At 41.6% G+C, this 24,450-nt stretch overlaps 1 protein-coding gene across 2 annotated transcripts in view; it reads right to left on the bottom strand.

The window, feature by feature from the left end:
• SLC35F3 (solute carrier family 35 member F3) overlaps positions 1-24,450 on the bottom strand; it is a 164,261-nt gene that overhangs the window by 51,535 nt on the left and 88,276 nt on the right. Inside the window, exon 1 of one of the 2 annotated variants that reach the window (XM_077175593.1) lies at positions 9,630-10,160. The exons of the other annotated variant lie outside the window; for it this stretch is intronic. Within the exon in view, the coding sequence (XP_077031708.1) occupies positions 9,630-9,705 (76 nt within the window). The 5' untranslated portion in view covers positions 9,706-10,160. Of the gene's footprint in view, positions 1-9,629; positions 10,161-24,450 lie in introns of those variants that run through there. 2 annotated transcript variants of the gene reach the window in all.

Below are 24,450 nucleotides of genomic sequence, written 5' to 3' on the forward strand. Positions count from 1 at the left end.
ACAGACCAACTTCTGCATCAAGGGACATTCCCTCATTTTCCAAATTAGCTCTAGCTTTGCCAAAGCTGCTTGTAGCAGCTGTAACCTCCTCACAATCCCACTAGAGCTCATCAGATGCCAAAGAATCTGTTCATGGGCACGCCAAAGGACCATGACTCCTAACACCCATGTGCCCCTCTTAAACCCAGACTCTGTCAGGATTCAAAGACACATTTGAGAGGTCCCATCTCTCATCTTAGGAGTCATCTCCAGGAAATATCTCCCTTCTGTATTTGAAGTAGCCACTGGAACAAGGCTAGGGCCTCACTTTTTCTCCTCTGGGCAAATAACCTCCTGAATTTATGCTTTCCTAATAAGTAAGGATGTTTTCTATTCTGAGTCAACCAGTTTTTTGCTGCTAGCTGGGTTCCCCCAGCCTTGGAGGGCCTGTGGACACTCTGGCAGATGAATTTCCTGCTCCTAGCAGAGGGGTGGAAGGCTGCTTTATGCACTGAGCTACTGAAGAGGGGCACACACTCCACCTCCAGTTTTTGAAGGAAAGGTTTCAGCCACTTACCTGCCAACTCAGCTTTGAAACAGAGTGGTAAGTGCTTAAGAGAGTGAGCAATAGTTAGGATGGACATCTTAGACAGCATAAAGGACAGCATTATGTGCTGGGCAGACTGGATGATTCATCCTGCAGCCTCACCAGTGCTCTCTGACAGTGGTCAACAGGCACATGGGTAAAGGAGAGACAGCTCCTTCAAAACCCTTTCCAGGTTTTGAAGAGGATCCTGAAAAAAATTCTACTCCAAAGAGCCTTACAGAAAATACGCTGACAGGGAAAGTTCTGGAATTGATAAAAGGCTCAGTACAGGATAGGAAACCAGTGAGGAGTATACACAGCAGTGGGGGAGGCGGCCAAAACTCTGCAGAAGTTTGTGGTGGGAGCTGCACTCTTCACCACTAACCACAGCTACCTCTCCACGGGAGTGAGCCAGGTGACAAAGGTGACCAAGTCTCCTAATGATGTGAAGCCAGGCAGGTCAGCAAGGGCAGTGGCCAGCTGCAGGGATGAGGGACAATGTGACTGGGTCACACATGGGCAGATGGAGAAGTGTGCTGATAAAGAGGTGCAGGTGGGAGTAAACAAACCCACATGCTGCACCTCGGTGATGGGCTCTGGTCACCAGGGATTGTGAGCCCTTCACTGGATGCTCCGTAGAAAAGGGCAACTCAGTGCTCAAGAGTAGTGAAAAAAACAAAATAACTGCCAAAAATTGCTAGCAACAAAGCAGAAAAAATGTTTTTCTACATCTGGGCAAGCTGCAGCTCTCAGCACACCCACACTGTGAGAGATGAATGGCTAGAAAATACATGTTCTTGTTCAATTCCACCAAGCTGGAGGCAGGACCCGATGCACTTTTGGTCAGGCCCATATGGCAGCTGCGTGGGAGTTTTGAGGAAGCTGCTCCTGGATTCCTACAGGAAAGCTGTGAGTCCCTGTGGGTGGCTGGTGTGTGGGACTGTAACACAGCACTAGAATGACTTTGGGTTTGCTCACAGTTCCCCAGTTTTCCAACCATGGTTGGGGCTGAAGGTCTAGAAGATCAGTACTCTGTTTTTTATTGAATACCAATTAATGCATCACAATGGAGAAATGACAAAACTCCATCAAACCTTATTAAATCATTTTTTAAATTAGAATATTTGGTCAACAAAGCATTGCAGGAATGGATTTTCAGATGCTATTTGAGAAAAGCTTAAAGTGCTTTCTTTAAATAATTCACTCTTATAGTATGAGATAAAAATAATTTTACTTAATTTGATCATTAAATAGAATTACTAAATTTAGAATAAATTAATACAGAAAATAGTTTTAAAGTCCACAATAGAACTATTTTAAAGAACAAACCTAGGATATTAACCTATTGGGTCAGAAGGTTTGAATTTGCTTGAGGCTGCAGAATAAGGGATATAGGTATATGAAAATAGGGAAAATTGCATGAACAAAAACTCAAACCAAGAAAAAAGCATTCTGAGTTCAGACCCTCTTCTGGTATTGAAATTCTTAGTATAAATTAACTAATTATTAAAGTGTTACAATAATCTGTGCAGGCTACTCGAACTTGTCCGATCCTCTTTCTTTAATTCCAGCAGGGTAGAAAATAGGACTTTTGGTTCATTGACAATCAAGCTGATTCTCATCTGTGGAAATCTGTCCCATATTACTGTTATCACCAGATCATCCATATAGCTTGATTTGTATCAAATAAGCCTAAATTTCTTGTAGCAGGTATTCTCATATCCTGAAGTATAATTCACAGATAGAGTGGGCATTATCACTGATGGTTAATATATATTAATTCCTGTTTTATCCTGTGCTAGATATTATATCTAAACCTACTAAGAGCTGGAATTAAATAATCTCCACATATTTTTGAAGACATGCCAAATTCTCCTCCCTAGCATACATATGCCCTTCTGCCTCTGTCAAATGTGCCAGCAAGGCTTTCTGCAATATATTCTAATTCCTGTTAGTGATATATAAAGAGGACCAAAAAGTTATCAACTTCATACTGCAGCAATTTGGACTTTAATCCATTTAATTCATCTTCAGAGGCAACTGCCTTGAAATTCCAGTAGAAGTGCTGCATTCAAATGGGCCTGATTATGATATTCTACATTGAATTTTATGAGGTGAGGAGTTCCCCTAAATACTGTTCTTCTTATTATTAATCAGAATTCATGACCAGAATCCAGAGTGAAAATGGAAGATACTGGGTGCTTTTTACAGTAGCAGCATTGTGGGACTGGAAAATAACCATGTGCAAGGAGTAACCCTGATTATAAGTTACGTTTTCTTGATATTATTCTGCATTCCATTCTTGAATAAAAATTGGATTGAATCTTACAGTGAGTCACCTGGCGAGGTCACTGGGAGTTTCATCACTTACTTTGAGGGGTTATGGAAGCAGAACTGCTATTAGAACAAAAAATCAGATATGAGCAAAACTGTATTCTGGGCAAATTTTGATCAGTCTGTTCCAATTTCAGACTGAACAAAGGGTTGAGAGATGGTAAAAAACCAGTCTGGATTCTCTGTAGGAAGCTACTGCAATAATTATCCAGGCATTTGAGTGCTACATATCTTTCTTGAGTAATAGTTTTATCTCCAAGGGAATTCAATTACTTACATACTAATATAAAGAGCACATTTATATCAGTGCATATATACAGGAGATAAATGAATTCATGCTAACTGTGGAGGCACTGCTGACTGCACTTTATCAAAAACAAGCCAATGTTCTTTTACTCTTGAGGAGCTTTCAAAAACTCGGAGCTGCCTGGCTTTCAAGTAAGCACAGTTTTAGACAGAAGACTTTCCTGTAGCCCATTGGTTTCCTCCATAGTAAATTCCAACTCCACCTGATTTCTCCCCTAGAAGCTAATGGTTTAACCTGCTATTGAACATCAAACACAATGCATTTGTTAGGTCCTAAGTTCAGATCAAGATAGTTGGAGCAGTCAGAGATAGTCTGTTCTCTGTCAACCAATAACTAGATACTAGTGGGGACTTGACATGGACTTGAGCGTGCTCATAGTGGTTGGAGTAATGCATATATATCCACAGAAGACCCCACATGATACTCAGTGATCCCCTGGAAGGAAGAAGAGATGCCTCCTCACCTCTCAGCAGCACATTCATCAAAAGCTGAGTCTCCTTTAAAAAAAGACAGGTTTGGCTAGGCCCCTGTGGGCACTGAGGTACTCAGTGTAACTCCATGCAAAAATACATTGCACACAAAAATTCTAGTTTCTATTTTCTCTCTGATACTTGCCTCATCCTCTTTGCAGTGAGAAAGGCTTTTGCAACCCACCATTCCTCACTTGTTTCAGTCAGCTACAGAAGACAGACTTATGCCTTTTTCAGTCACAAATTAAATATTACCCTTACTGAGAGTTGTGCTAGGGAATTTGAGGTGATTGTGGAAAAGGCATTTCGAGCTCTTACCTCCTCACTTCTGTACTTTTCATGACTGAATGACAAGATTTACAGGGTTCACACTTGTTTGAGTTTGAGGAGGCTTAGGGTCAGAAGTAGTGAAACTGAACTAAATGTATACCTAATACTTCCAGAAGAGCCAACGTACAACTTTTGTATAACCAAAGGGTGCTTGATCTCATGTCAAAATTCATGCCCTGAGTAGAGCTCACAAAATTCCCAGGCTGGGTACCCCTGCATTATGTCCAGATAGAGGAGATCCATTTGTTTGGAACCAGGCAGTTCCAAGGGAGATCAGATACCTGATTTCTCCAATAGATGGTGGGCAACTCTGCCTAGAGGCAAGCCAGCTCTGCACTGCTGAAAACACCTTGTTTCCTGTTGCCTTTGATCTTATGCCGCAGTGGCTGTCAGCAAAGCTCAGTGAAGACTACAAAGTGAACCTACTCTTTCATTGGCCAAATTCCTGCTTCTGCAGGATGCTATCCAGGTCTGCAGTGACATCTCACAGTTTATAATTAACAAAGATTAACTAGGCTGTGGACTAAAGGTTGGCAGTGGTGCTCCAGCCAAGCGGAGAGAGCTGCTTACTACATAAGTGAATGTGCTGTACTGAGTATAATGTGCTAGGAAAGCAACAACATAAATAATCCTATACATGAGCCTTGCAGCTGGGAAATTGCTGGGGAATACATGTTGAGCTAACTTAGACTTTTATGTTGAACTAGGAGTCTTTTTGGAACTCTGGCTCTTACACTGAGCTACAAATCCTACTGTTTATGATTGTCAGCCATCAGGAAAGAAGGACAAAATTCCTTTTACAAGATTTAAAAAATTAAAATACAGGAAACAGTGAATAACGCATTCTGGTGACTTCATATTTATTTTTTACTGGTTCTTGTTCCAACTTCTCATGGGAGAAGCCTATAATTAAATAGGTGGATTAGTAATCTGCTTATTTTTTGAAAGCAAATGCCTAAATTGATTCAAGATGACTACAAAAGGCACCTTACTTCATTTAGGGATAAGTGGGTGAAATGTAATGGTCTGTGATCTATGGAAGGACTGAGACGATGATCCAATGGATGCTGTCATTCTTAAGTTCCATCATTGTAAGTGAAACTACAGTTTGTCCATTGTGTGTACATACTGTCTCATTTCAGCCACTAAAGTAAGGAAGCTTACATAAATCTTTAATAACTTCTCTTTCTGCTTTGTGATGCATTAAAACTCCTGCTCTGGCATTAGTTTAGTAATATCAAAATGGTCTTATTTTATTTTTGTATCATTTGAGGAGGGGAACAGTGCAGAAGTAATGAGTCGCCTCCAAACCTATAACTCATGAGTTTGCACAGGTGAGATAGTAGACAAAATATCCAGGGGGACATGATCAGCTAGAGGGACTCCCCAGTGAGTAAGCTAGCACAGCTAAGAGCAGCTCATTTTGAAGCTGCTTAAAGCCTAAGAAAGCATGGTGCCATTTGGGAAGTGAGCCAGGTGTTATGCAACAAGAAACTCCTCACGCCTTTGGAACAAGATCTTGGCTATCTGCTCAAATATGCTGTTGTACTAACTGAAAATACTGCAAGGAATACAAAAATTGAGCAAAAGCTGCCTTGGGCCAAAGCCAGAGTGTAATTACTGTCCATGTGTACTTAACACTCAGTACCCACGGAAGAAGGCACTGCTTTTCTGTCAGCTGAGTAAGTGACATTATCCTGCGGTAATGGGGCGCATGCTGGTAGGTCCAAGGGACAAGCAGACACACAGCAAACCTAAAACTCCTATCCATGTGAATTTGTCACCATCACCTTCACCAGTTCTGGTCAGGAGAAGGAGAAAACTGCTACCATAGCTAAGGAGCAAGAACTGGGTGGGTTAAGGTGCCCTGACTGCTCACACTGAACATAAGTGAACACTTTCAAAGTTAAGTCCTCCATGCAGAAGCCAACACAAATTCCTTGCCAAGGCTGCTTCAGTGGGGAAGCACACCCAAACCCACAGCCCTGGCTGAGCCACCAAACCCACGGCCCTGGCTGAGCCACACCAGCCTCTCTTGTTCACCATTGCTTCTGTTTTCTAGGATGCATGAGCACTGCATAGTCTGTCATGTATGGCTTTCATGAGAAAAAGACCAATGGCCACCAAACCTTGCTTCTACAGTTGTGAAGTCCTGGGTGAGATGTTTACACAGCCTGCCTTGGTGCTCAGTCGTACAAGCATTGCCTGTCTACCAAAACCTTTGGATGCCACCAGCAGAATGCTGCTAATAGTTACACAGTATTTATTCAGAAATGTATTTATGCAGCATTTGAGCTTATTTCCCAAAAAGAAAGCTTTAGTCACTGATTTCAATAAACTAAGGCTTCTCTGTCCCCAGTTGCATCCATTCATAGCCCTCTCATGGCCACAAAGATATGTGTGGAAAGTTTGGGGGTCCATTCCTATCTGCTGCAGGTCTTTTCTTGCCTGTTCTGTCAAAAGATGTGCTGCTTGTTTTTAGGCAAGTTGCTTCATTCTGCAGTTTCTCAGCTGCTCCATCTGCAAAATGAGGATAATAAGAATCTCCTCTCTTAAAGAAGCTGACTGCTTCTCATGGAAGTTTTTGCTATGCTTGGGATCTTTGGTTTGTGCTTGCTAAAGAAGTGAAAAAGATTTATTATTAAAGCAATTATAGTGTTGATATGCTTGTGATGAATTCCCTGCAGGCATGCAAAGGTACTAAAGGCCAAATTTATTTCTCATTCATACTTATACAAGTTCCCTGCAACTCCAGCAACGCGGGCAGGGTTACTCCAGCTGAACATGTGGTTCATCTGGTTCCACGGCAACTCAGTTTGGAATATCACCAGTCACTCATTCCTGACAGAACAGTGCAGAGGAAATGTGCTACAGGGGAGGCTGCAATAGCATTTCCTTGGTACTGAAAGCCTGAGAATAAGCAGCTCCTAGTAGGGGCTAATTAAGTGGAGGATGTGTTTTCTCTGGTGTGATGATTGTTCTGCAGTTCTTTGTCAAAGCTGATGCTACCTGTCTCTGGAAGATCTTAAGATGTAGAGCAAGAATGGAGATATTTACCTTCCTGAGGAAGAGAAGTCAGTCCTCAAAGCACACTGTGCTTTCATGTACAAATAGGGTGAAACCAGTCAATTGGCTGGTCTGAGAGGAACGGCCACTGCAGTGTGGGCAGAAATTGGTGAGAAAAACAACAACAGAAGGAAGAACAAGCACGAATCAGGCACCAAGCATACATTTCTCAAAATATGGAGGGTGTACAATGGTACCAGGCACAGAAAACACATGGTATGGTTACTGCCTGCCTGAGCAATGCATGTAGACACAGTTGTCTTTAAAAGTGCTGGTACAGCAGGCTCCAAGCATACTGATGATTCAATCTCCGAAATAATTCGAAATGGCAGTCACGCTTCTGAAGGCACAAAGTCCTTATCTTCCTTTTAAAGCAAAGAAGTCGCTGCACCGTCAGGAAAATACAAGGAATGCTAGAGGGCTTTACAGCAACGCGTATCAATGAAAGGCTCCTCTTGGCTAACCATCCCAGAATGAAACATATTCCTAGTGGTTCTGCCAAAGATCCTTGAAATGCTTTGATGGTGGTTGATAGGGGAGAAAATAATCCTAACTGTGAAGCAGATTAAAGTTTTTGTTGTCTTGCTCTTAGCATTGTCTATGCCTTTGCAATGGACTTGGACTACCAGAGGAAGGCAAATCTTTGCCAGAGGTACGGCAGCCAGGCCAAGGGAAGTCAGCAGTCCACAGTGTGCCAGCTGTCTCACTTTATTTTTGCCCATAACTACAAATTTTTTTTATATGGCTTTAACACCAGCTGGCAAAATTAGTCAATGTTAGCCTGAAAGGAAGTGCTGTCAATTGGTTTGGAAAAGGAAGCTCTCAAACGGAGCCAGTCTATTTTGTTAAAGAGAAGGAAACAAACTCCAGGCACCATCAAGGCAATTTAGATTTTTGCCACTGATGGTAAAGGAAAAAGGAATCTGAAGTAAAGAAGGGAAAGTCCAACTAGGTCAACAAAGTCCCTGGTGGGCAGCAATAGGGTATCTGAGAGCTGGTATGCAGAGCAGACATGGAAATGCTTGAAAGGATTCAATTTTATGGCACAGTGAAAGATTGTCTCTCTTTCTGTTTCTATATAAGGTAGGTAATAAACTGTATTTGAACTGGTAAAAGAGGAATGAGATGACCCACATTTCAAAGCTGGAACCTGGTAGGTTATTATTATTTATGATTCATAAAGCTTGTGCAGTGCACCAAAAGAAAGGGAGGCGAGCTCCTAGCCCAGAGGAGCCTCCAATGCAAACCTCGAGAGAAACACTCTACTGTGCATGGGGTCAACTCCAAGGGCTTTTTAAAATTCTGATTGTAGTGTAATGAAGATCAGGCCTGCTCTTTCCATCAGAAAACTGGGATCTCTTTTCCTATCTCTGCAGTAGGTGTTTTTTATGTTATGGGAATGCAACAGCTGAATATTCTGTGAACTGAAATAAGAACCTTCAGGTACGCCTTACTTTCCACTCTTGCTGCTTTTAGCTCCTTTCCTCCTCTTGTACATTTCTGCATTTTCTCACTTTCTGCTCCACAGAGCTTTTGCTACCATTTTTTCTTTTCCTTTATTAATTTCTCAGCTTTTCAGTATTAGTTTTTTCTTTTTCATGAGCTTTCTCTGGAGTCTCACATTCACATTTTATGTCTTGCCATTCAATCATTCCCTCTTTTTAGCTTTTCTTCCTCTTTGCCTCACTCGTCTTATCCCTTTTCTGCCTCTCCTCCTTCCATTCCCCCTGGCCAACCTTCTCCTTTCACCAACACCATTTTCTCAACCAACAACATACCCCAGTGGTATCCCCCAAACCAGCAGCTTTCCCTTTGCTCTTCCTTCAGGAACAGAGCTCTGTATCCATCCTTCAAACAGGCTCCTCTCCCTGACCTGCACCCTGCCTTTGCATCACCCCTCCATCTCCAGGACAAGGCTTACAGGTCTCTACCCAAGAAAACAGCTCCTCACCCTCAGATTTCTCCAGGGAACCCTTCTGAGCACATCAGTGTCCTTTTCAAGGCCCCGGCCATAATCCCTGAAAGTCTTCAAAGGTCCCAGTGGCCCCTAAAGGTCTGCCAGCCCCCACTGCTCCTTGGCTTTTATATCCCTCCTGGCCATAAGACTTCAACTCCACGGCTACCACGCAGCTGGATTAGCAAACAGAGGTGAGGACAGATGGTTGGAACACGGGGCTGCGTTCCTCACATCGGGAGAACAAATCTGCCGAGCATCTTCCTTCCCTCCTGCCAAGGGTCCTGCATGGCAGATACTTGCCCACGGGTTTGGGGGCTGCTCCCGCGTCCCGAGGGGAGGTCCGGAGAGATGCTCTGCCTCTGGAGTAAGGGCGAGGAAAGCCCCGGGGCTGAGCAGGGCACTGGGCAGGGGTAAGCGCCGGCGATGCCGGGCGGCGGGGGAGCTGCGCGCCCCGTGGGTTCGCACCGCCCGCTCAGGAGTCGCGCAGTCCCCGCCGCCGGCATCGCCCCAGCACCGCGCTCGGTCGCCCCGGAGCATCCCCGGTCGCGGTACCCGGTCTCCCCGGGATACCCTCGTCCCGCTCGCCGCGACGTCGTTTACCTTCCACTTTGGTGAGGGTGAGGACGGGGCTGTTGCAGGCGCTGAGCGGGGCCACCCTGGCCGAATGCTTCTTCATGGCGAGCCCGTCGCCGGCGGCAGCTCCCCGCCGCCCCGCGCCTACATCCTGGCGCCGCCGGAGCCCTCTTCGGCGGCGCTCCCCGCTTCGGCTCCCGGCCCGCCGCCCTCTGCCGCAGCACCGGGCGGCGGGGGCTGGGGCTCGCCCGCCCGCCCGCTGCCGCTCGGAGCTGCTGCAAACCCGACGTCACCGGCACGGCCCCCCCCGCCCGCCCCCAGGGCTCCCGGGGCCGCCCCCCGGGTCGGGGCGGGGGCGGCGCCGGACGCCGCGGCCAGAGGCGCTGCGGAGCCCCCGGACGGCGCCGGCCCCGCGGTCCGGCTCGGCGGAGGTCGCAGGGACCCGGACCGTAATGCGGCTGCGGACACCGCTCCCGCTCCCGCCGGTGCGCCAGGGATCCCGGAGCCGGCCGCGATCCCGGCCCCGGCCGCGGCTGCTGGCGCTGGGCTCCTGCACCGCACGGGAAGGGCTCCTGGCTCATCGCGCTCTGCCCAGCTCTCTTCGCGCTGTCTAGGGAAAAGGAGAATTTACACTCTCCCAAGCAATTCATTATTTACTCAGTATTATCCCTCCTTTGTTTTCCTTCAAGTCCAGACACTATTCTGAGTCAATTTTCATCCGTGCCTTTAGTAATTTCTGCCATCCTAGACACAGCCTTTCTGTTCCTGCTGTATCCTTTTGGAGGGAGACCAAAACTGGACCCAGCAGCCAAGATGAAATAATCCATGAATTTACCAATAATACTCCAACACCTGCAGTCACATACTCTACAGCTTTCTTAACATAATCCAACAACTTCATTTTGGCACAAAAAGGCACAAAACTAAGTATGTCCATACCCGCACACGTTAAACAAAATGTCATATGTCACATCTGGATGCTGCTGGTATGTAGCAACCTTTTTATGGTGTTTTTGGTTTTTTCAGCAGTAATTTTAAGATCCCCAATCATGACATATCAACAACATGTGATTAGAGCTACCCCTCTGTCAGAGCACAAAAATCTAACTGGCATTAATTAATGAGACAATGCAAGTGGATTCAGGAGAGAAATCATAATGAATATGAAAGATGTAAAACAGATTTATATCGCTGTAAGCAGAGCACCAGAATTCACAAGATGCTGAGCACAGTGACCTTAGCACCCTTTGCTCCTTGTGATTTTTTCTGTGGATATGAAAATACTCTGCAGATTTACCAGGTTCCAAACTGAGATGCGTCAGCAGACAGGGCGCAAATACTCAACATTTCTTAAGATCTGGTCAAATTAAAATGAGTGTACTTTGCAAACAAGACTGGGCAGCCATCAATACTCCACAAACATTCCAAAGTATTCTTTAATTATATAAATAGTAGCTATTGAAAATCAGTCCTGACAGACTTTTCAGGAAACCGTGGGAAAACACCACCTTACTTCTGCTGACTAGAATGTTCTTCATATTTAAGAGGTGAGCTTTCTCAAGGGGTCAGAGCCACACTATTAGTTTGCATAGGTCTCATCAGTTGATCTGCAGTCTGATGAAGGGTGTTTTGCACTTCCTATGCCTCTTCTCTGCAACCTTTGGGATGAACCTTATACAAAAATCATTAGGCTACTTTTGAAGTGTTTCTTCTAGAAAAAAAAAAAAGCACGTACTTACTGCTAAGACTACACAATATCAGCTTGGTCAAATGATGGTTACTGATTTTCATGGTTATTTACAAGACTTTTTAGTAGAATTGTCTGACCAATTCAGCTTCCTGGGATGTTACAAATCATAAGCATTTGACAACCATGGGTCCATCTTGTTTCGTTGCACTATTTAGTCACAGAGTCCAATTGGTTTCTGCTTATTGAAAGAAGTTACATAAAGAGAGGCAAATTTCACCTCAGATGGTTCTGTCCATGAAATATTTTGCAATGTTGCAGTGCCTGTTATCTGAGGATTTCAAAGCACATTATAAAATATTAACTTATTTTACACTGCCTTTGGGAAGAAACTTCAGGCTCACTGGTGGTTAAAATACAGCCACATCATTTAAGAGACTCCCTTAGATTAAGGTGACAAGTAACACCAGAACCTGGAAAACTCTGTCTGGCTTCTGCTCTGAGCCAGTCTTCCAGGATCATCTCAGCCTCTGCTATATATGGAGGAAAACACTAAATCAGCACTTGACATCCAAATGCCATCAGTTTTTCCCAGAAGTAAATGGCTGCCTAAGGATAATCAGACTTCTCTTCTGGTTGTACTTATAATCAATGGGATGGTCATAAGAATTAAAAGTATATTCATTAAAAAGTCTTTGTTGCTGAGCACTTATATTCTTTCCTTCTAATAGGCTTATACTGTCTTCTTTGTTAAAGGAAAGACACAGTGAGTACATTCTTTTACTTGGAGGGTGGTGCTGCTCACATAGAATGTCACAGAGTAAAAACGGGGTTTTGGATGACATGTTACTTTAACCACGTGTAATATTTCAGGGTTTGCAGAGTTGTTAACACATTTCAGGCTCCCAGTGTAACACATTTCAGGCTCCCAGTGTTTTATTTAAGCCCGGAACTCCAAACGTCAAAGACGTGTATGGCAGCCAGCCTCTCCTGGGGCTGCCTGGCCCCTCTGCAGCTGGTGCTGAGGAGAGCTAAGATGCATCTTGTTCTCCTTCCTCCTCTGCTGATGCCTTGCACAGCCACAGCACTCAAGCTTCTGCTCCTCAGTGTTCAGTTTAGTCACCCTGAGAAGGTTTCAAAGCCATTGAGGACATTCAGTATCCAGCTAAGGCTGATTTCAACCATGGGAGAGGACATCCAACCACTTGTGGGCTCTTGGAACCCTTTTGCCCAATGTATGTGTGAGGTACAGCTGATTCACATACAGCTCTGCTCAGCTCCAACCCCTGAGCATTTTAACAGTCTCTGGTTTCTCTTGCTGCCCTTACAGGCATACACACTTACACCAGAGATCCACACTAGGCTCCTGTCTTACACTGTGCATAAAAATACCAGCCACATATCACAATAAAAAAAATGTTGAGTTTATTTAATGAAGACTAGGGTGTCTGAGGACTGTGTTCCAGGGACTCTTCTGTGAAAGCTGCATTTGGCAGCAGGCTTGTTACTTCTGTAGCTGCAGCATCCCCACCTCCCCAAGGTTTAACACATTTACTGCTGGATTACATTTAATTCATTTACCATAAGCATCTTACAGTATAAGCAATGCAAAATTGATTCACATGAGGTAAATTTTCAAGTCAAATTTATGGCTTTTTAACCTTTAAAACACCACTCCTGTATTCAGGAGGCTAAAAACTGGTGGATGTCTGGGCTGTGGACAGCTTACAAATGTGGAGAGAAGCTCTCAAACCTTGCAAACTGGAGAAGGCAGATTTTCATTACAAATCAAGAGCAAGGATGTGAAAAAGGGAATGTCAGATTAAAAATTCAGGATAAGGCAGTCAGAATTTGCCCAGGTTGAAGAATTTGTAGACATTGTAGCTTGATGGAACTAGTTTTGTTAGAGTTGGCTACCCTTTGTCATTTTGGATTAAAAAATCATAGTAATTGGGTTGGTTTTGTACATATAAACCTTTATGCAAGTGTGCTAACACTCAGCATCCCACTGCTTTTAAACCTATGGATCATAACCCCTTTCCTTAAAGATTCTTTATTTACACAGGAAGGTAGATTCAAGACAAAACTAAATTCTCAGTTATGTGTGCTACAGCCTTTGATTTATCCTGTTAGCTAGTTTGTTTAACTAACATGAAGCACAATGCCCTGTTCCTAACAGGCACAGTTGGTATTTTCCCAGTTCAGACATTTTCATGTTTAGTGTACTCATTAATAGGACATTTATTAATTTATGTGCTTGCCTTACCACTGAGGGCAATAATTGTTGTGCTTAGCAACCTTAAAGGAAATGGAGTGTGGACTTTTACTCATGTAGCCAATTTCCTAATAGGCTCCATCTCATACCAGAATGAATTCATGTGCTAGGAGTCAAACACATGCATAATACCAACACTGGCCACAACCTTCCAGGAAAAAACTATCTTTTCCTCTAGTATATTTGAAGTAATTTGTGAATATTGTCCACAAATAATTATCAGTCTCTTTATGAGGAGCTTGTTTTACTTGACTGCTGTGTTACTTTTGCTTGGCTACAATAGCTAATAACTTTATAATCTGTTTCTCTTTCGAAGCTCCAAAACCACAGATGTCAAAAGCACATTTCCAACAAAAATATTAGCTATTTTGGAAGTAATGGTTTCTGTCCTGCAATCATTCTGAAATCTGCATTGAGATGCTCTCTCTGGTGACCATCCACCACTATTCTGTTTGCAGCCTCCTACATTCACAACCTCCACTCAGAACAAATTCACATTTTCATCAAATTTACATACAGTTTTTCTCTGCAATATTAACCTAGCTGTAAAGACAATGTCTTTCCAATTTTCCCTCTTCCAAAATAGTTCAGTTACTTTTAGCATCATGCTTGAATTCACAGAACAAGGCTGTGAAAGGAAGGAGAAAAGAAGAGGAGGGATTCAAACCTCCCTGGCCAAAGGTGCTCAGTAGACTGCACCACACAGACTCTGCTGTAGAGTCACTGCTATCTATACCTGAATGCCTTCTCTTCCAACGTGATCAGGAGAGAGAGTGCTGCAGATAACAGTGACATGTGAGGTGCCCATAAGGGCTGCACACTGTCTACATGACAATATATATCCAACAGTTCCTAGACATAGATGCAAAGTCCTGGTGAGAATATCTTCCTCTCTTTTTTTTTTACCTTCTGTTTATAACTGCTGTAAGCATTACTGGAGGAGAAGGCACTGCTGGATTTTATTTCCAAGTCTCATAAAATATTAACTATTTCCAATATTTTATGAGAAGCTCTCCTGGTTTTGTGCATACAGATCAGCTGCATTTCAAATAAGACTAGTGAATTCTGCAAAATGTAAGAAAAAAGCTAGATTTAATCTCAGAGTTTGAACACCCTCCTGGGTTTATCTGGCAATAGCTTTTCCTTGCGGATTTGTATATGGGACACTGTCTGACTACAAGACCTACATCTCCTCAAATCACAAAAAAATACATGGTTACACCATTGACTTCAACAGTGCAGCAACAATAACTTCTTAACCCCTACAGTATTAAAAATAACTGAGCATCACCTCTACATTCTTCACCACCAGCCCTCTCCTGGCCAGTTGTTTTTGTAAAGCACGGATGTGAAATGCATTTCAATGTAGTTGTGCACATTTTCTGCCCTCATAAACATTGTATAATCTGAGTGAAACCTCTACTCCTGAAACACCCCAGTTCAGGAGGACTTCTAACAAAGACACAAAGGCCACAAGACCACACTTTGAGCACTGAAGGATTAGTAGGTGAAAAACATCTAAAGTTGGAATATATGAATACAGAATGAAAATATCTAAAACTGAAAAACACGATTAAAAAAAAAATCTGTTGTTCAAACTGTGACTCAGAAAGAAAAGAAATTCATTCAGTCTGTGAGGGGATCTTTTGTCCTCAAAAAAAAAGTTCTTTCAGAACTGTCTGAGCAAATAAGCACATGCTCCTGGCCTCAAACATCCAAAAACAGACCGCAGGAACTGAAGACAAAATCACATTTCTTTTCATCTTCTCACCTGAATATTTACAGAACTATGCACTGCCCTCCCAATTTGTATTAGGCAGGACAGGAACAAGAGATGAGATGAAAAAGGGGCATCCAAAGATCTTTCAGAAAGTAACAGTAGAGATACTTCTGAGGACACATATTCTGTATTTCAAGTCACTGGTTTTACAGAAGTGTTCTAGGATGAAAATCACAAAATCTTTCCAATTTAAGTTTTGCTGCCAGCTGCTTGAACCAAAGATTAGGTAGGATTTAAGCACTCCCAATGGCCTGTGAAATGGAGAGGGTTTCAACCTACATAAATAACTCGCCAGATATTTGCCAGGAAGAAAATTGCTGCCTATTTAAAATACAAGGATGTGTAAGAGCAAGAAGATCCAGACTGATTCCTGTGTTCCCCTTTTACCAGGAAGACTGATTTTAAACACTTTAAATAACTACATTCTTTCCTGTTCCCTGTGTATACTCTGCACTCTGTCTTTCTTCTTATTTTCTGTTGTCAGTATTTCCTTGGTTCTTTTTTTCCTTTGCATTGTCTTTTCTCTTTCATGTCTTTCCTTTATCAAATTCCTCCCAGTGCCAATACTAAAGAGCTTGCAGAATGAACTGGACGCCACATCCACTTATAAAGTTACACAGACAAACAGAAAAATCCATTCAATTGTGCCTTCTTTTTTAACTGTTCATGTCCATCACAACCCTTCATAGTTAGTGCTGGGACTTTTGGAAGTGTCCTAGACCTCACGATTTATGGCTTCAAAGTAAATTTGCTGTAGCTGTCCAGAAGCTCTGCACCTCTCAAGCTCTCAGACCCTTTGCTCTATGACTTAATTTCTGACTGCACAATAATGGTGCTATGTCCAGAAGAATTCAAGATGAGGATTAAAAATAATGTCCTAGGCACAACATCTCCCCAGATTTTCCAAGTTTGCCCTGCCAAGTGAGGTTCAGCAGACTGGGCTTCTGGGTTTATCTCAGGAAGCAGCAAGTCAGATCTCTGGAAGCAAACAGTTAATTTTCCTGGGAACTCTTGCTGAAATGCTTAAAGCAAGTGGCTGTGCTGATTGCCCTCAAAGAGACCAATCAGTTTGGCACAATGAGTTCCCCCTTCAAGCACAGATATTATTTAAAAGAAATTATATAGGATGAGCCTTTTGGCACCACGTGCTTTGTAATTATATCCTCCCTATCCTGCTATCCTAATCACTCCAGTCTCCCACTCTCACTGAGGCCAATTGTTTTTCTTGAGCCCACTGGCTATTTCTCTTTTTTGGGAGGAGCTTTTCCTTTTACTTCTTTCAGCTGCCATTAGGGCACATATTAACATAGTTGGGTCCCAGCTATCTTATTATGAGACAGCAATATAAGCCTGTTTTCTAGATGAGTATCTGCCTTCAGACACTGGGAAAAGGAAAAGGGAGAAAATGCTGGGGTGGAAACGCCTATTGTAAAATCTAAAAGCACACTAGTGTGTGCAGTGAGCAGTGGCAGTGCAACCCTCCCACTCCTTGTCAGGCTCTGCCATCATTGTGGCACCAGGCCTAAGTGAAGCTGCTGCCACCAGGTACTCACAAGTACCTTGGGATAAAACTTGGCTACTTTCTCCATGTGCATTTGAGATCCTATGCTGAAAAGCCCTGAGAACATTCAAGCATTATTGTTATTCAACACTCAGAGTTTATCTAACAGGCTTAATATTTGTAATCTATTACCCTTTCTTAATGAAGAGGATGCCTTTTATTATTAGTGCAGAGGATGAGTACATTATTACTGCTGTTTATCACTAGTGCAAGAATAATTAAAATCTTTTGGTCACATGTAAAATATGAATTTTTGAAATGACAGTGAAACAGTGCTTTGTAGACTAAGAAGTATCTCTCTTAATACTCTAGATCTTCATAAATTGATTCACAATCTTATATATCTTTACAAAGTGAATTATTTTAACCTCACAAGTGCATTGCTGAACAATGCAATGTCAGATGAATGCCTACAGAAAAGGTATAGTGACTGATATTCAAGGCCAACACCACAGATAAAGAATAAGTCCTTTGTGCTGGTTCAAGGCCATGGGAGTTTTGATTAAAAGAGCAGGCTTAAAGACAGGAAACTAGCTTGAGGTTGTGGCTGGAAAGTTAGGAGGGCTGCTCTGTCCCTTCAGAAAGAAGGTACTTTATATGAAGGACCATGGATATAGTCAGGAGATTCATAAAAATGCAAAATTAGAATAATCCCACAGATTTGAGTGTAGCCATATCAGATGAATGCATGGGCAGCAAAGAGTATCATCTAGCCCAAATATTTTTGATTAAATTCAATCTTTTGCTTAGACTGTAACATTGTGTTAATTGAAGCCTTCAAGAGAGGGCCGAGGCTAAGGAAAACAGGAGGCTTTTTTCCAGCAGTTTACTTTGGATAACAAGGCAGGATTGTAACATTATATTTTTTATTTGATGAATTTAATCTAAAATAAGCAAAAACTTTGCATGTTTAATTCTTCAGATAGGAAATTCAGCTTAGCTCTAAAATATTTTGTACATACTGGTCAGATATTGGAGAGAAGGTTTTACACACTGCCTTAGGTTTCAGCAGATATAGAGGAACCACAGCCTTAGGATCTGTGAAGGAGGTCAGGAAAGAAACAGGAAGAAAAGTATGGTTTCTCTTAGTCACTCTCATACTCCTCCCTATTTTCAGCTGGTACTGTACTATGGCACATAAATTTACTACAGTAATTAAATACATTTACTACCTTATTTTTTCCCCACCCACCTGGGCACAATATATATGTGCTGTTTGTGGAGGTTCTGTATGCTTTTAAAGCTATGCTTTTATCCTTTGTCAGCTTGATCCCTGCCAGAATTTAGGAGTTTGCAATTTACATAGTGTTTCAAAAAAGCAACAGTTTCTACAACCTTCCTTGGGATGTGATTATCCTTTGGTGGATCTTGTCTTTTTTTCTTCAGTAAGATATGAAAGAAGTTATAGCGGGTTCATGCTGTCTCTTGCAAGCAGAAACTGCAAAATCTTTACAGATCTTGTTAAAATAGTCATAGCAATTTTTAAGCATGCTGGAGTAGAAACTCCAAGTTCCATGCTTGTGTGACAATGGCTGTGAGCACCAAAGATGTGGCACTCTAAGCTATAAGCCCTGACTTTCACACAATAACAGGACAACTCTCTAGAAAGCCTTCTTACTGCTTATCCTTAATCCCCCAACTTCTAGACTTGGATTTGGTTAATGCTTTTGGGGAATGAATCTGGATGATTAATTAACAGTACCAGGGATATCTGTAATAAGATTACACACATGGTTTTACGTTCCCATGACTCAGTTGATTTTCCTTTGAACTAATGAGAACTTTGTTATTGCATTCAATGCACTCTGTGTTGGAACTGTCAATGCTGATAAAACTGTAATAATAAAACAGCTAAAAGGAAAACAGATTTAGAATGCAGACAAACAAAAAATATTAGCTTCTAGAGTAGTTGGAGGGAGGGTCATGTTAAACTAGGAATCCACAGCAAAACTAAAAGAGGGCAAAACATCAGGTAGAAAAATCCAAGATAAAGAAGGAAAGTGAGGACTGCCAGATAGGACAGGCCAAAGAAAAACATCAGAACACAAACACAAAACATAATTGGAATAAGAAATAATAAGACTGTTAGGTTAATCCAGAAAAACAGAAGGAACTGCCTAATGTGAGAAAAGTCCCTGTGTGCTTTGAATAGAGCAGTAGAACTCATCAGATCCCATTCCTTTCAAGTAGAGTAAAAAATATACTACTAAAAATGCAGTTTTCTATTAAAAGAAGGCTTCTTGTCCTATAATGTGTTGTTAGGGGTTAATGTGTCCTTGAGCAAAGAGACTCCAGACTCATTCTTCAGCTGCAGTTTGATCCCTTCACTGTGGTCACCAGGACAAATCCTTTGGAGAATGCAGCTGACTTGTGTCCTTCCTGTCATGCAAAGCAGCCTTGTCAGATATTTCCACAGGAGTATCCACTGTGTGGCACATAGATATGAAGTAGGAGTAATGGGGAGACAGCTGCCCTCCATCAGAGGCTCCCTTGGCTGGCACCCAATGGTCTTAGCATAACCCTGGGGCAGCATCAGCTTCTGGTCACACTTAGAGTAGGATGAGGCGTGCTCTGATCTTTGCTAGGAGCTGGACAGATGCCTGGATGGTCATAGCACAAGGGACCTGAGGGCCAGAGACAGCCTATCCATCTCCCTCTCAATTGCACTGAACCTCCATCAGACAGGCTCCAGCCTCTGCACCCTTGGCAGAAACGTTCTCCTGAGATCTGGAACAAGGAAACTCCCCCTGAGTTGACTGTTAATGCTCTTCTTCCCTCTCCTACTCCCAGCAGATGAAGGTCTGGATCTCAGGTTAAATTTCCACTGAGAAGCAGCAGGAGAGCAGATTTATACCTTGCATGTTATTTCCAACAGCATCCCCCCAAGTGTATATAAAATATTACTATAATTCTGTCCTAGGGTTATGTTGGTATTAATAAACCACTTGAATTTTGCTCTAAGTAATTAAAATCACAAGTACTTTTTGTTGCAGTTACAGACAGGAGGCAAACATGGCTGAGGCTTTATTATTTAGATATGTGTAATAATTCAGGCAGCAGCATGTATTTTTTCAACTGCTTTTCTTTCACACAACAGTCTAAAGCCTTCACCAACACAATACACAGTCCCTCAATGCTTCAAAACATAAATCAAGATCCCATACCACCTGATGGAAATAAATAGCACAAAAGCCAAGCAATGTATTCCTGATTAACTAAGTACAAAACACCTTGCAAATAACTTATACTTATTTCATGTAGTAACTCACTGGAAAGAAATAACTCTTCAGTGTCAATTTACACCTGGCTTGGATATTGGCATTTCTAATGCAAAATGTAATTACAAACTGAGTACTGCTCAGTACTGAGATCTAAAAAAATAAAGCTTTAGACCCAGCCCAGGCTCTCTGGCTCTTTCAGACACCACTAGGAACAAGGCAGCACTTCACCAGAAATAAGCATAAGACTTGCTGTTAGCTCAGTCTTTCCCCCACTAATGGCATTTCTCTAGGACTGACCTTCTAGAGCAGATTAAAATGACAACGACAACAGACACATAGAGAAGAGAAAACCAGTAAGCAAATGCATTTATAGGAAGGAAGCAAATGCATATATATGGAAGGTTATAAGGCCTCTCAGGCCCTATTTGCTGAAGCCCTTAATCACTGTATAGGACATAACTGGTGCATTTAAAGGAACTTAGAAACCCTAATCAAAAAAGCATATGTACTCCCTTGACATAAGATTTTTATATGGGAAACCAACATTTTCTTGGTTTCTTTTTGCCCATCAGAAAAGCTTATCTTGTGCTCTGTTCCTGATTGTTTGGATGAACAAGAGAGATTGAAGAACTATGCCTGGAAGGCTTGTGTGAGATAGATGAAAGAGTAAAAACACAGCTTTAAATCCACAAGGAGTTAAGACCATTGCATGACTAAGCTTGAGATAACTTCTTGTCCATCAAACAGCAGAAAATACTCTTGGGCTTGTTAATCAGGATCTCAGAACAGTTTTTTAATTCTTATATTTAAGAGCTACTCTTATAATCACTGTGTAAAATAAGGTCTAGCTTTTAGGCAAATACATTTAGATGAAAACTGGCCCTTAATTTCTATGCTTCAGTCTGTGTCATACAGTAATAATAATAATAATAATAATGCTTAATCTAGGTTAATGCTACTCGAAGAGTTTTGAGCCTGCTCTTCCTCCCCTGTCAGTGTATAATGTAGACAAAGAAAAGAAAATAAGGTGTTTACATTTTAGTCAATCCATACCACCCACATCAAGCTTCACCCAATTTAACTGCCAGTTCATGCCTGACTGCAAACTGTCTAAATCCCTAAGGAGCAGGATTGGTTTAAGTCCTTTTACTTAAAGTCTTCTCTATCTTGTATATAACAATACAGCTGCTTCAACAGAGGGTATTTTTCAATGCAGCCAACACCTAGATATTGCACTCTATCTGATCATTTTAAGTACTTTAGTATTGAGCCAAGCTATTTGTTTTTATCTTGCTATATCCCTACCTCCCCACTATCTTATCAAACATAACTTTGTCATATGTAATTGCTAATCCTAAACAATTCACCCTTAATGGTAGAATCATCTGTTTATCATGTGCTGTAATCATTGAATACCACCAGAAATAGTGAAGAGCATCTTACATTCATTGGAAAAGTCTTTTATCTCTGGTGTGGATATCCTCTTTCTTCCTAGCATTTATTTCCTGGGTCACTGCAGTGGAAAAAAAAAAAAAAAAAACAAGCAAAAAACCCTTGTACATTTTACTTCACAGTGATTTCTACTCCTCCTACTATTAATTGGATTTTTTTTTTGGTTTGCTGATTTTTTTTTAACAGAAAAAGTCTTTAACTGAAGAGACACCACATCCTATTGTATTACCAGTAAAATGACTACATTTCAGTGTGCAGAGATGTATAACAAGTTCAGCCAGATAGGTCTCACTTCCAGACAGCTTGTAGTTTCAAAATTGCTTTATCTGCTTCAAGGGTAGTCACTGAAACTCACTGAAAACCTTGCTATAAAAGGTAGTGTGATGTCATTATATACTGGCAACAACCAGGGCCATTATGTTCTGCCTTTCATACCTCCCTTTTATTCCTTTAACCCCATCAGCAGGAGCTTTGGGAAAGTTCTTTAATCTGCTCTATTTTTTTCTGTGTATCACCTAGAGAAATTATGTTTTCTTTTTTATTTCCAACTCGAAACAAGTACAATGTATTCTATTTGGTGTGATGAAATTGCTACCCAAAGGGACTGCCAATGATTGCCTGATCAGTGCTGAGAGTGATGGCCTTCAGGTATTCTGGTATTGTTTGGGGGGTTTGTTTGTTGGGTTGTTTTTTTTTTGGGGAGGGGGAGTGTTCTTTGTTTTGTTTTGTTTTTGGCTTTGGTCTTGTTTGGTTGGGTTTTTTTTTTTAATAGTTGCATGACTTTGAGGTGAAACGTATTGAAGAGCAAACAGAAATCATTAATGCTTCCCTTGCCACATATCTACTAACATTCTGATATTCTCCTGCCTGCTTATATGCTGCACATGAGTATTAGCAAACTTCATTTTAAAAAGAGATTAACAGAAAATGGTACCCATGAATGTAGCAAATGGGGGAAGGGAGCTTATTTGCAGGTTGAAGAATGCCAAATCCTCAACAATTTGCCAGTAACAGAGGAGAATATGAGCAGAATATCTGCTGCTGGAATAGGACCATCTCAAGAAGAAACAGATTATTTATAAAATGTTAGTGATTACAGAAATTCCATAATTAGAATCACTGCTACTTCTGTTGCAGATAATACAGATGGATGAAAGGGAACAGAGAAGGTCCTCCAGGCTCACAGGAAATTTTTTTGCTGTTCAGCACTGAGGATGATTATGAGAATCCAAAGCCTAAGTAAGGAAGAAGCTGAATAAGAAGGAGTAGGCTAATATGTCTGGAGGAGAAAGGGAAAGCAACTGTGGATAATACATGAGAGAAAAGAGTGTGTCAGAATGGTTTAATATAAATCTCAACCAAGAGCTTATTTTAATTTGTTCTCATTTTTCTTTTCAGACCTTCCTTACTCAGTACATATTTTAATGTGAAGGAGCCTTAGGAATTTGCCATGGATCCCAATAATGACTTGAATTGAGTCTCAGATTCACAAGAACAAAGGAAAGTGAGCACAGAACAAAATAATTTCTATTATAATCATATAAAATAGCATATTGTAAGTCATACACTTTTATCTGTCACGTCAGTAACATGCCATGATTCCTGACAAAAGCCATATATATTAAGCAGGCTCTACATCTCAGCTGAAGCCAGAGCAATGGCAATAGGAGGACTGCTTCCAAATATTACACCCTTTGATACATTTGCAGTTTGTGTTTTTCTGCTGTACTGCACGGTTCATGATTTCATGCTTATTATGCTTGCTGTTGACATTACCCCTCAGCACATTTAAATTTCAAGCTCCATACTATGGAAAAGTGCCCAGGCATATAATCAAAACACCAAATAATGAAGCTTCAACTTAACCAACTTGAGCAGATCTTCAGAGCTCTGTAGCTGCTTACAAAGTGATTTGCTGAGTGGCTTTAAGTAGATATTTAAAGCTAAAAATGTGCATCAGTGCTTTACTGATGCTGATTCACCTCCTTCCCTCCATGTCATATATTTAACCCTCAACACTTTCATTTGATGTTGCTGGGACTACATTGAACTCCACCCAAAAAGCCCCACCCTCTCCAGAGTCCTGCTGAACTCACAGTCTCAGTATATTTTTCACTGCAGGAGTCCTACAGGTCAGTTTTGCCCCATGTGAAAAACATTGCTCAGTTTCACAGCTGCTGCCTATCTGTTTTACTGGCTAAGTAATCCAAAACAATTCTTTTTTTCTTGTTTTATGAGAAAATTCAAACAGGAGAGGACTGAAACATGATTCCTCGACCATTTTTTTATTTTGTCTGCACTCACTTTGCTCTCTCCTATTTAACCCTTCTCTAAATGAAATAACTCTGTCTTTCTATCGTCTCTTCATTCTGGACCTTCTCTGTGATTCTGGTCTTTTCCCCTTCTCATGTTTTCTCCTATTCCTGCTGAAGCTGGTCCATGAACAGTTGGTCAAAACTGAGGACAACAGATAAATTTAATGTAATAAATAAGGAATTTATACTTATGGGGAATTATGCTACTTCAGTGTGCAACCAGAAAGACTGGAAGGCTTGTGTTTCTTTAAATTTAGTGGTCTGATTTAATGGGATTAATCCTGCCAACAACTTTGACAGAAGTCAGAGGAAGAAAAGAAGGAACTGAAAATACAAAGTCACATTTTAATGTTTTGAATGTTAAGGGAGAAAGAGAACTGGCTACATGTCTGTCTTTCCTGTAAGTGAATTTGTGAGACCGAAATGCTGCACAGGTATTGCCTTCCATAACATGTAAATCATTTACCTGCATTTACCTACAGAAAGGAGGAATGTTTACATTACAGTCATTCTGCCTGGGACAGAAAGAGACTGCAATGTAATTAGCAGGAAGATAT

This window comes from Agelaius phoeniceus, chromosome 3, assembly GCF_051311805.1.
Source record: "Agelaius phoeniceus isolate bAgePho1 chromosome 3, bAgePho1.hap1, whole genome shotgun sequence".
Lineage (NCBI taxonomy): Eukaryota > Metazoa > Chordata > Aves > Passeriformes > Icteridae > Agelaius > Agelaius phoeniceus.